This window comes from Peromyscus eremicus, chromosome 7 (genome assembly GCF_949786415.1).
Source record: "Peromyscus eremicus chromosome 7, PerEre_H2_v1, whole genome shotgun sequence".
Taxonomy (NCBI): Eukaryota; Metazoa; Chordata; class Mammalia; order Rodentia; family Cricetidae; genus Peromyscus; species Peromyscus eremicus.
In genome coordinates, this window is record NC_081422.1 from 45,013,708 (window position 1) to 45,027,155 (window position 13,448).

A 13,448-nucleotide genomic window follows, 5' to 3' on the forward strand; every position below is an offset into this window, starting at 1 on the left:
AGGCGTGAGGACCAGGAACTAGAGCTGGTTAAGCTTTTAGGCTTTTGAGCAGCACAGTTCAGCTGAGATCCATTTGGAGGAAGACTCAGAGGCTTCTAGTCTGAGGAAACAGGATCAGCTGAGGAATTGGCAAGGTGAGGTGGCTGTGGCTTGCTCTGCTTCTCTGATCTTCCAGCATTTACCCCAATACCTGGCTTCAGATTTGATTTTATTAATATGAACTTTTGAGATTCATGCTACATTCGGGTGTAATCCCCATTGCTCTTGTGCAACATTGACTGGCTATGTTTAGACCCTTTGTCTCAGAAGGTCGGCATCTATTAGATGCTGTCTGAGAGTCAGGTGTAGCATAAATCTGTAATCCTAGCACTGGGACTTGAGACAGGAGGATGGTGAGCTCAGATTCTATCTCAAAAGAATAAAATCCTGTAAGTGGCCCAAATGGACATCTTTGGTGAGGCAGTCCCCACAGCCACCACCCATCCACTCATTAAATGAAAAACTTAAATTTAAAAAAGTGTTCACCTAAGATCTAAATACCAAATGCTTTAAGTACCAGACACATGCACCTCAGAACAACAAAATGGTCCCTGTCATCTGGAACTTCAGTTTAATGGGGGGGGGGGGGTGTCAAACAAGTAATATGACAAGGGAAACATCACTAATTCTGCCTCAGAGGGAAAAGAAAGCTTGCGAGAACACAGTGTTCTGAGCTGGGTTCTAAGGAGTCCAACACATGGGTAAGTAATAAATTCCAGGAGGAAAAGAGTTTAAGCCAATGAAATGTGGAAATGTGGCTTGTTTAAGGCATAGTGACAAATCCTTGGCTACCTTGGAATTCGAGATATAGAAAGTGTCAGGAAATATCAACTGTATACCCTTAGGTTGAAGCATTGTGAATGTTTCTTTTTTTTTTTTTCCTGTGTATAGACGGAAAGAGACCCCACATTTTTCTTCCCATGTAGTTCCTCTCCAAGAGAAAGGAATTTCCAACTGCTTGAATAACATTTTCGGGTACAACTGAGTCCTGCTTGCTCAGATAGTGGTGGCTTACTCTCTGGAGCTATGCATACTGGAAAAAATGAAAGAAGAAAACTCAAAGCCCAACTCTCCACCTCATCAGTTCTGGCCATCTTCCATTCTGTTCTGTATCCTGCTTCCCCGTGGCAAAGCTGAGCCAGGAGCAGACCCTCTCATTCTTCCTTTCCTCTCACTTGTACACTGAATATCACACCCATACTGAGATGAAGTAAAGGTTCATATGCTGAAGAAAGATGCCTTCAGATCTGTGTCCTTCCCAGAAGTCAGAGACCCCATCAACCTCCATGTCTACAGAATATATTAAACCTCTGTGTTTTGTCTGAGGAAATACAAGAATGCTTTTCCCCTGTAGACTCCTGTGAACATCAAGGGGCTTATCCTCTCAAGGTTCTTGGCTTCCACACTCTTAGCTCTGTTTACGAATCACATTCTGCCTCTCATAAAACCTCATATGGGACTTAGGCCTTATTAGTTACTATCATGTGGTGCAAACCTCTACATTTATATATAAGGAACACTTCACTGGAGAAGAAAGGGTTAATAGGGTTTGGAATAACCCCTACAGAAATTAAAAGAAGAAACTGACATTCCATGGACCTAGCTGTAAGTTAACAGGTGTCCAAATCACATCTTGGAGGGCTTCTTCAGGAACAGTGAACAGTTAGAAGGGTCCTGGGCAGTATAACTGCTCTAAGATTCAAGTTCAGCCACCGGGCAACTGAAAGAAAAGGAACAAGGCATTCTGGGAGCATGCCGCTCACTTGACTTCTATTAGTGAAAACAGAGGGCTTAGAACTGTGAAGATTATGTGGTCTCTACTGCCACCTGCTGCCCAATTAAATAAAGAACCTCCTGCTTTTCATCAACCCTTGGAAGATTATCTATCTAGAGATTTGAATAAATGCCTGCATTTAGCAATCTCCCTCAAAACCACCACCTCTGAGGACTGAGCTGGGGGAGAGATGGGGATGGTAGTGGGTGGTCTTTAAGAGGAAAACGGAAGTGAATTGACAGTGTCTGCCACAGGCATCCGAGGAAGACCCAGTCCAGAGGCCACCAAACATGACAGCACTAGCTTCTTGTCCCAAATACCTTAGGGTCAATTTTTTTTTTTTAATAATTTATTTTTATTTTATGTTCATTGATGTTTCACCTGCATGTATGTCTGTGCAAGGGTGTCAGAAGGCCTGGAACTGGAGTCATAGAGAGGTGTGAGCTACCATGTGGGTGCTGGGAATTGAACCCGGGTCTTCTGGGAGAGCAGTCACTGCTCTCAACCACTGAGCCATCTTTCCAGCCCCCTTAGGGCCAACTGTAACAGACAGACTGTGACCTGTTACAGACTTGGAGAGAGCAAGGTGCTGGTCTAGATTCTAAGCCCGTGTTTATCAACCTGTGGGTCGCAACCCCTTTGGGGTGGGGGGTCAATGTCCCTTTCATGGGGATCTCCTAGGACTAATGGAAAACACAGGTATTTACATTGTGATTCACAACAGTAGCATAATTACAGTTATGAAGTAGCAACAAAAATGATTTTATGGTTGGGGTCACCACAACATGAGGAACTGTATTCGAGGGTTGCAGCGTTAGGGAGGCTGAGAACCACTGCTCTGAGTCTACTATCCTTGACTATTTGTATTTCTTCTCCCAGGGCTTCTGATCACCTATGTGGTGGTGGTAATGTCCTAATTTTATTCTTTTTGTGTGTATTCCTTTTTCAAAATTGTGTGTGGCGGGGACAGGTAGCACAAGTGCCACAGCACATATAGGGGGTCAAAAGATAACTTTGTGGAGTCAACTCTCTCCCTCCATCTTTACATGGGTTCCAGGAACCAAACCCATGTCATCAGGCTTGTACTGCAAGCCCCTTTGCCTGCTGAGCCGTCTTGCCAGCCCCACCAGCCCCTTTCCGTGTCTTCTTTTAGTAGAGAAAAGCATGTTCGATCAATGTAGACTACCTTCAAAATATCCCTCAGGGCTTACAAGATGGCTGGAAGGGTAAACATGCTTGTTGAACGACCCTGATGACCTGAGTTTGATCCACAACCCACAAAAGGCCAGATGCAATGCCTTGTATCCATAATCCCAGCATCCGATGTGGGGATGGGAAATAGAGAATGGAGCACTGCCCAGAAGTTCCCAGGTGAAGGAGAGAACCCACTGTAAAAAGATGTCCTCTGACCTCCCTAAGCCTCCATGTCTGCACATAAACATACATTGTCCACAGACACACATACAGTAACAACAAATAATAAAAAACTAAATATTATACTGATGCTTGCCCTACGATAATCTAAAGCCAGGGCTGAAGAGCTCACTAAGCAGTTGAGAGCATGCACACTGCTCTTGCAGGGAACCCGAGTGAGATAGATCACCAGCACTCATACCAGTCTCCACCTGTACTCACATACACATACCCACATGCACAGTCACACACAGACACGTAAATCCTTTTAAAATATATAAAGGGGCTGGAGAGATGGCTCAGTGATTACGAGTACTTGTTTCTCTCATAGAGGTCCTGAGTTCAGTTCCCAGCACCCCCACGGTAGCTCAGAACCATCTGTAACTCCCGTTCCAGGGATTCTGATACTCCATTCTGACCTCCTCAGGCACCAGACATGCATGTGGTACACATACATATATGCAGGTAAAACATTCATACACATAAAATAAATCCTTTAAAATGGCATTAAAAACACAGCAGACCATAATTGCCTCACAAATTATGTTTTTAATAGAAATGTAAAACAATATATCCAGTTGGGGGATTAGTTACTTTACTGCTGCTGCAAAAACAAACCAAACTGATGGAACACCTGAAGGTAGAAAGATTTCCTTCGGCTCACGGTTTCCGGCTCAGTTTCAGGGTCACAGTCCACCACAGTGGGGGGGGGGGGGGCGCATGGTGGAGCACCCCATCTGTGGCAAGATGGGGAGCACGGAGTGAAGGCCGTTCACATTGTCATGGGCAGGAAGCAGAGAGAGGGCATGAGAGAACAGGGGCTTCAAAGGCTGGTCCCTCATCCCAGAACGTTTCCACAGCCTCCCAAAATAGTGTCACAAGCTAGGAACAAACTTCAAAATACGAGCTCACGGGGGTCAGGATCAGGTCCAAACTATAGCAGTTTTGGGTGAGACCCGCTGTTTTCTCTTCTGTACAGAGTGCACTCATTGGAACCTGATTCTCAGACCTGGTTGTGCCATCAGATGGGCACGAACGTGCCGTGGAACCCGTAAGGCATCTGCACAGGTACCTCGGCTCGCCCCAGCTCCGCCAAGTTCTTCGCATCCAAGACAAGGAGAAAGTTACTTTCACTCTAGAAAAGGAAGTGCAACACTGAAGTTCCCTCTTCCTTTGGAAACCATCTCCACTGGCTAGGACCTTGCTAACGAAGAAAGCACGTCTTACTCACGTTCATATCTGTTCCCAGTACCTATGCCTCACCTAGCCATCCACTAAGTGTTTGCCCAGTTGCCGAACTGGACAGAAACACCGTGACTAAAGAAGTTCACACCGTAAGCAAGGAAATAAGGTTGTTTGTGCTAATTCTTTTCATAAGACGGCTTTGAGTCTAACAATATTTTTGCTTGACCCTTTTTAATCTTGTAAAATACGCAGAAATTATTTTTCCCAAGTTAGAAATGCTGCTATTTTGTGTTACTTAGGAGCTGTACAAATGTCAGTGTTGTAAGTCAGTCTGAGATTGGTGCTGACCTAATTACTGGAGTGTTAAGTTCATGGAATAAGCCCATAACAGACATCACTAATTGATCACAGCACTTTTTTTTTCCTAAACCATTAAAGGGTGCAGAACCCCAGACCCAGGTGCCACTAATAATTGATCAAAGCTGGTGCTTGAGGAGAACACATTTGCTATAAGATTGCTCAGACAAGTCAGTAAGTAGCATTACTGAGATGCTAGCCAGGGCTTATGATACTGGAGTTTTTTAGGTCAGTTCAATGAAATTAGAAACATGGTGGTATGAACATCAGGCCAGAAGCCAGACGATTTAAACACTGGCTTTACCACTGTAAGATCAGATGCAAGCCACCTGCAACTTCTAGAAGTGACAAATTCCACATGAATAAAATGGTATTTCATAGTTTATAATAATTATCATAATATGTATGAAAGTGCTTTGTATATAACAAATGCCTCTGAAGATACCACAGGTTATGATTTAACAAATAGGACTTTGAGAAGTATGGACTATGACTTTTAAAGTGGGGGATATGTACACAGTAAAAAGGGGAAGAGGACAGAGAAGATGCCACAAGGCATCAAAATAGATTGTGGGCTGCGTCACTCCACATCGTGCTCCGATGAACTAGTGCTGTGTTTTTATGATGGGGGGGGCAGGCAAATGAACTTACCTGGTTGGGAGTGATCACGACAGAAAGAATAACCCCATCGTCCTCCTCCTTGGCTCCTGGGGCCGGAACAAAAACGGGCTCTGAGGGGTAAAAGCCGTCCTCTCTCCAAACCTGCAAGTCCCCCCAACACACACAGAAGGCATCTGATGAAAGGTGAGGGCGAGTGGGAAGCGTTCCACAGCGTTTGTCACTGACAGCATAAATTGGGCGTCAACAGGATGTTCTGACAGCGAACACGAACCCAGGCTTACTGCGTTGAATGCAGGTAAGAGGAGCCTCTGCTGCCTCTAGATCACCATCTCATATAATTTCCCATCAACCTGAAATATAGGGGTCACTACAGCCTTCACCCCATAATTACTCCAAAAAAATGACATCAATTTTACCATTAATTTCCCAAGTTTTGGCTTCCCTTGAGATTTGTCACCCCTTGCTTAAGTGATTCATGGTTCTCAAACTTAGGAAAATAGCTGAGCTGTTGAAATATTAAAGAACCCAAAGAACTGGGCTGCAGAGACGGCTCAGCAGTAAGAACACTGGCTGTTCTTCTAGAGGACCCGGGTTCATTTCCCAGCACCCACACAACAGCACACAATTTCCTGTGACTACAGCTGCAGAGGATCAGATGCCTTCATCTGACCTCCACAGGTTCCTGCACACATGTGGTGCACATAATACACTCGGGCACAAACACATACACATAAAATAAACAGACAGTAAAATTGTTTGAGAAAAGTAATACATCTGAGGAACTACTTTAAACAAAACAGAAATAATTCAAAGGGGAGAGAAGGTCTTGGAAAAAGTGAGAAAGGAGATTTCCATTACCTTCAGTGTCTTGTTCACCACATCAACCTTAATCAGAGAATCCCCCACCAAATGCCGGAAACCACAGCCATAGAAGAAATTATACTTTTGGCCATTGAACCGGCCATAGTTGATCTGGGGAAATTCAATCCCTCCTTCCTCTACCAGGTCCTCATGGTGTAGATTTTCAGGAGAGCACCAGATCTAAGAGAGATCCCCAAAGGATTAAAAGTGGCTGCTTAATTCTCTTTACTTTCTCTTAGTTCTCTTTCATTTCTTTAGTGTAAGGGCACACTACTCTGTACGTGGTGACAGGATCTGAGAACTACAGTTCTACGTCATGTTTCATATTGTTCCCCTTTCCATAGTGTGTGCACATGCAGATAACATTGTCAGGCTTTGTGACTACGTCAAAGGGCAGAGGAGGCAGAGTGCTTCTGTATTCTGCTAAAAGTAAGGCACCCAGGGCTGCACAGTAAAATTCACATGGGAAAAGCAGTGTCTCCAGAAGGTGGGGAAGGTCCGGTCAATCTTAAAAGCTCACACCTTCCACAACCACTGGCAAGTTGCCTATATCTGGCTCAGAGCAGAGAAGGTATAGCCAAACACAGTGTCCATCCCACCCAGTTTCTGTGACTCTTGTGCAAACAAGTCTCCATGACCTCACCCAAGCTCAGCCAACTATTATGAAACAGCCTGCTGGGCACCAAACATTTGGAGAAGAGCCCAAGAGTAATGTCACTAAAATCCAGACCCTTAGTCTGGTGCCCGCTGGGGGCTTACCTTTCCATCACCCTGTTTCACAGCGCTGGCAGAGGAATAGGACAGTGGACTAAGATTCTTCCCCTCAGGGGCATCCACACTGACACCTAAGGGCAAAACAAATCTTCGAGGGAAAGATTTTGCCGCTGAATTATAGACCTATTCAGAAGAGAGAAATGAACAGATGGGGAAATGCCATCCCTAGGATAATAAACCAGTAACTTAAATCCAGTCATTACTAGAATTGTGCAAATAATAATTCTAATTCATTCGTTCATTCAACAAGTATTTATTGAGTGCCTAGTGTAGGCTAAGTATTGTTTCAGACACTGGGAATGCAACACTGAACTTCATGAAATTTGCATTCTAGTGGTGGAATAGTAATTATAAAATTAAATAGTTATTAATTGGCCTCCAATAAACAAATGATTATATAGTCAAAGGTCCCAAGGACTAGACTGTAACAAGGGAAGATCCCTTTTTCATGTTTGCTGATTCACAGAAGGCCCAGTTTAGCAGGCTAGGATTGCTTAAACCCCACACATTCTTGAGAAGGTCGATTTCCAAGACTAACCCTTGGCTGGCTCCTCGACACTGAGTTCTTAGACTGCTGTTCTGATAAGAGTATGTGAAGCCTTGAATGGCACTGTGTAGTCAATAAATATAGTTCATGATAACGATATTACTTAAAAAGAAAACCTTGGGGCCTCGCGGCGTTAGCACACGCCTTTAGTCCCAGCACTCGGGAGGCAGAGCCAGGAGGGTCTCTGTGAGTTTGAGGCCAGCCTGGTCTACAGAGTGGGATCCAGGACAGGCACCGAAACTACACAGAGAAACCCTTTAGAGGCTGGGAATACCTGGGGGCTAGGGATGCAGCTCAATGGTACAGTGCCTGCCTAGCAAGTACAAGACCCAAGGTTTAATCTTCAGTAGAAAAAAAAAAAAAAAAGATTAACATCTGAGTTCTCCTAGGAGTCTGGAACTTCAGGACCCGAGGTTACTTATGTTGGCTGGATTGCCTACATGACTGATTCCCAGGATGATCCTGAACAACCAGGTCTGTGAACTTCCCAGGAAGTTGACAGGTCTCACACAGTGTCCTGTGCGACTGCACCAGGAGAGAACTGCCCGCTGAGGCTGCCTTCCTCCACTCCAGCTTCTCTTCGTGCTCACTGCGCTGTTGTGCTAAGTCTTGTGAGCTCTCCTCGTGAACTGCTGATGCTGTGGGTGATCAGAGGAACACTCCACACAGTCTGTATACTGAGATGGTGTTTAAGCAGAAGACGCAAAGGAAACACGCACAGCTCCTGGGACCATGTGCTTTAAGCATACTTTTCTCTCTTGAAATACTGTGAGACAGAGAACAAACTGTACCATTCCCTTGACCTACCTACCCCACGTCACCTCCATCCCGTACAGAAATGTTTTCTCTGAGTAAAATACAATGCTGTTCTTTATTTGAATTTTTTTGAAACCTCTAGAATATTATTCTTAAACTTTATAAAGGATTGGCTCTTTAAAAATTACTTTTTAGCCAGGTGGTAGTGGCACACGCCTTTAACCCCAGCACTCAGCAGACAGAGAGGCAGGCAGATCTCTTGAGTTTGAGGCCAGCCTGGACTACAAAGTGAGTTCCAGGACAGCCAGGGCAACACAGAGAAATCATGTCTCAATAAAATAAAAATAAAAATGACATTTTATCAACATCACTTTCTTTTGTAAAACCTTAGCTAAACAAAAAGACATTTAAGGTTGGGTCAGGTGGTATGAACCAACCATTCCTTTGAGAAGAACTAAAAGGGGAAAAAAGTCTGAATAAAATGTTTAAAAATAGGTATTTGGAGGCAATGATGAGCTAGAAAGGCCAGGGAGGACAACGAGGCTGAGATTTAGGAGGGAAAGGACCTGCAGATGGACCAAGTGTTAGGGGCAACTCTTCCCCTCAGGACTTAATGAGATGCTCAACAACGTTAGCCATTTGAGAAATGTAAATCAAAACCCCAGACACCACCCCACACCCATTAGTATAGTTATTACTTTTAATAAAAAAACAAATATTGATGCAGGACTGTGGTTCAGTGGGTAAAAGCACTTGTCACACAGCATGAGGGCCTGAGTTTGAATTCCCAGAATCCATATAAAATCCCAGTTAGATGTTTGCATAGCACAAACATCTATAATGACCCAGCTTCTACTGGGAAATGAGAGGCAGAGACTGGCAGATTCCCAGGATTCCCAGAATCCCCTGCCTCAGCCCCCTAAAGTAATTGGGATTACAGGCTTGAACCACTAGGCTCAATTTAAACTTTTCTTTTTCCTTTTGAGACAGAATCTCACTCTGTATCCTCAGCTGGCCTGAAACTCATTATGTAAACAGACTGGCCTGTAACTTACAGAAACCCGACTGCCTCTACCTTCCAAGTGCTGGGATTAAAGGTACTTGCCACCATACCTAATTTAAACACTTTTTAAAAGAAGGAACAAATATACTTCATCACATTAATAAAAAAGGGATAAAATCCATATGGTACTCTTAATAGTGAGAAAAAATATGAAATGCAACATTTATACATGACCAAAATTCTTAGTAATATAGAAGTAAAAATAAAACTTTCCTAATCTAACAAAATATACACTTTAAAAAAAAAATCTAGGTCAGGCGGTGGTGGTGGTGTACACCAGCACTTGGGAGGCAGAGCCAGGCAGATCTCTGTAAGTTCAAGACCAGCCTGGTCTACAGAACAAGATCCAGGACGAGCACCAAAACTATACAGAGAAACCCTGTCTCAAAAACAAACAAACAAACAAACAAACAAAAGACATCTAAGTTTGAGTGTGTTGACACATGGCTGTAATCCCAGAACTGGGAAGACAGAGGAAATAGGACCAGTGTTCACGGCCAGTCTTGACTATACAGTGAGTCCAAGGCTAGCCTACATTTCATGAGCCTTTGTCTCAAAAGAAGGCATCTATTGATAATTTATGTTTCCATGCAATCTGTGCACAAATGTTTATAACAACTTTTGTCATATTCACCAAAATTGTAAGCTAGCAAGATATTCTTCAATAGGTAGAATAGATGGTCAACTAGTATACACAAGACACTATTTCTCAATAAATAATAATAAAACTATCAAGACACAAAAACCATGGAGGAACCACAAATGCATACTACTAAAAAGGAAGGAAGGCAGGGAGGAAGGGAGGGAGGGAGTCCGCCTAAACTGGCATGGTGGTACCCAGCTCTACTCCCACCATTCGAGAGTGTGAGGAAGGACACTGATGCATGTTCATAGCCAGCTTGGACTACAGACCTTGTGAAACAGACAGAGCTGCAGAGACAGCAGATTATTTAACACAAAGGGTGAGCCCTAAGAGCTGTGGACTTCAGTTGGTAATACAGATGAGAACTGACTCATCAACTATAACAAATGTTTCACAACAATGCAAGATGTTCATATTGGGCTGGTGAGAAGATGGGTCAAAGTGGGAAATGGAGCCTGGTGGTGGGGGTGCACGCCTTTAGTCCCAGCACTCAGGAGGCAGAGGCAGGCGGATCAGATCTCTGAGTTGGAGGCCAGCCTGGTCTACAGAGGGAATTCTAGAACAGCCGGGGATACACAGAGAAATCCTGTCTTGAAAAACAACAACAACAAAAGAGTATAATGGTTTGCTGCGCAGGCCCCACAGCCTGGGTTCAGTCCCCAGACCCCACGGTGAAAGGAGAGAACCAACTCCTGACAACTGTCTCTGCCTTCACTCCCTTCACTTGTGTGTGTGTCACCCACGCTCACGCACACACACCACACACATGCATACATACAATAACAATGCATGAACCAAGTTTACAATATTGATATTAGAGAAACTAGGGAAGAGGAATACATGGGGGGAAAGCTCCATGCTTTCAGCTTGCTTTTCTTCTTTAACCCTAGGTCTGCTCTGTAACAGTCCATTAATTAATATACAGCAAGCAACATCTTTAAAAGTAAAATGTTAATGCCTGGCATGGTGATACACACCTTTAATCTCAGCACTCAGAAGGCAGAGGAGTTCAAGATGTTTACCTACCTGGTCAAGCCCTTCCCCGGCTTTCCTGAGGTTCTGTAGCTGGTAAACTTCCAGGCTTTTCCCATCATCCTGACAGCACAGATCCATCACAATACAGCCCTGGTCCTCAAAGGCGTTGATTTGATGAAAGGTAACAAAGGGGTTGCTGTAATACACTCCTGGCAGAGTCTGCAGGGCACACAAACAATTTAGAAAGACACTCAGTTTCTTTCCTTCTCCTTCCCTCCCCTCCTTTCTGTTCCCTTTCAGGAAGAAATCTACAAAGCTCAAATTAGAAGGATCCCTACCCCCAACTTCCATGTCATGGTCAATAGGTACAACGGAAGAAAAATCAGTATATAAAAGCAAATGATTTAAGGAAGCTCATTTCACGTTAATCAGTGAACTGAGGCTGTCTGACACAAACCAATCTATTGTTGTGACTAATTTAAAAGCCTTCCTGAAATGTGTGGTCTAATGTTTTACAGGATAAACAGGTCCTAGACTCTAATTACAAGATTAATAGAAAATACTGTCACTTAGGATGCTTATTCTAAATTAAGTGAATGATTGAAAAATACACTCATTATTCAAATAATTTTGTAATGAAATCAGGAAAATTAAATTTAGGATGCTATCTTCTTAGAGATAAACATAGACAAGTACAATGACACCATTACTACTGGGGACTATAAGAAGATACGCAGCCTGACATGCTGGACTTCAGTGGGACTATGATAATGGCACACCAAGTCCCAGAAGCAGCTATTTTAAGCTTCAAATTGCCATTGCAGAAGTGACGAAAGAGCCGTGCATAAACTGCACCCCTCTGCACTTTTCTGGCATGAGAAAACCCGTGATGAGAGCTTCCTGTACCCTTTTAATTCAATCAGTTGGAGGGGTAAAAACATTCCCCACAGTTTCCCAACATGCAACATCCTCTGTGCTAATTAATTAATTGGCAGACAATCCAACCAGAAAAAGGAAATAATACTCTTAATTAGAAATGTCTTTAAAAATAATGTATGAAGGTGAAAAGTCAGCCCTGTGGAAATTCACCTTCAGGGGCATACCCTTTCATTATAAATATGCTCAAATACTCAGCCTGTCCATTGTGTTTATCCACCACATGAAACCGTGTGTTATACTGGGGCTCCCAGCTTATCCCATCAGCAAAGGCCTTCCCCCGGATTTTAGAAGTGACTATTTTCCACAGTTTCATCTTTAGAGGCTGTTCGATGAAGATTATGTAGTTTTTTGTCATTCCTAAAAGTTTCCAGAAAAGAATAAAATGTTACTTGGCAAACTAGAGTGAACTGAAATGTGGCAGTGAGGACACCCATCTGAATGACTGGCATGTTACTGCTGACCTAAGTAAACACCACCCAGAAATACTTTGCTGTTTCCCAGCTCAACTGGACACATTTCCTGTTTCTGCATAGAAAAGAGAACTGTTAAGAATACTTGGGTTAATGCCCTTAGTTAGGCTTTTTTTTTTTCCATTTTAAGTCGTTTTGGTTTAAGGATAACAGAAAGCAGAACAATATTAAAGTGCCATCCATGCTCAGTGTATTTACTCCTTAGTCTTTTTCCTGTACACCCTGGGAGTGAAGACCTAGGAGTATTTTGGCTATCACAATTTACAATATGTAAAGTAAATGTTCTGAATAAAGGCTAAAACATCTCAAAAGTTAACAAAACATTTTTTTGTTTGTTTGTTTTTGTTTTTGTTTTTGTTTTTGTTTTCTCGAGACAAGGTTTCTCTGTGTAGCTTTGCGCCTTTCCTGGAACTCACTTGGTAGCCCAGACTGGCCTCGAACTCACAGAGATCCGCCTGGCTCTGCCTCCCGAGTGCTGGGATTAAAGGACAAAACATTATTTTTAAAGGCTGAAACAATCTATACAGAACATAAGGTTCACGCACGTGCGTGACTATTATTTTAGGATTTTAATATTGACTCAAATTTTTCATTATCAATTTATATTTCTAGTAACTACTTACATGAAGAAGCCATGTCTCTTCAAGCAATCTGTAGGCTAGCATAAGGAGTACAGGGCTAAACAGAATAACTTAACTGGTATTAATGCAATCTTGACCTCAGTACGGTAACACTCTGATAAGTGATCAACATGGTACTTGTCAAAACTAATCTTTGTGATACAGCAATATTAATTCAGAGCCCAGGGCAACTGGCCTCATCCATAGACTTACCAAAGCTATGGTAGTAAGAAGGCTTCATAGTCTCAGCAGAAGTGATAGAACACAGCACTTGTGCTCCATGAATCGTCTCCCCAGGCCCTGTCTTCTCTGGAGGAACCCGAATAATATTATAGCAAGAACCTGAACAACAAAAATTTCTCCCTTTACCGTTTTTATATACATTCTAAAATGAAATAACCCTTGCTCTTG

General features: G+C 43.1%; 1 protein-coding gene across 1 annotated transcript in view; it reads right to left on the bottom strand.

Annotated features, from left to right (window-relative positions):
• Positions 1-3,755: 3,755 nt before the first annotated feature.
• The window catches only part of Bco2 (beta-carotene oxygenase 2), a 28,339-nt gene continuing 18,646 nt past the window's right edge, over positions 3,756-13,448 (bottom strand). Inside the window, exons 6-12 of the mRNA XM_059267823.1 lie at positions 13,251-13,379; positions 12,144-12,304; positions 11,060-11,227; positions 7,010-7,147; positions 6,248-6,430; positions 5,420-5,530; positions 3,756-4,361 (exon numbers count right to left, since the gene is read on the bottom strand). Of these exons, the coding sequence (XP_059123806.1) occupies positions 4,248-4,361; positions 5,420-5,530; positions 6,248-6,430; positions 7,010-7,147; positions 11,060-11,227; positions 12,144-12,304; positions 13,251-13,379 (1,004 nt within the window). The 3' untranslated portion in view covers positions 3,756-4,247. The remainder of the gene's footprint in view (positions 4,362-5,419; positions 5,531-6,247; positions 6,431-7,009; positions 7,148-11,059; positions 11,228-12,143; positions 12,305-13,250; positions 13,380-13,448) is intronic.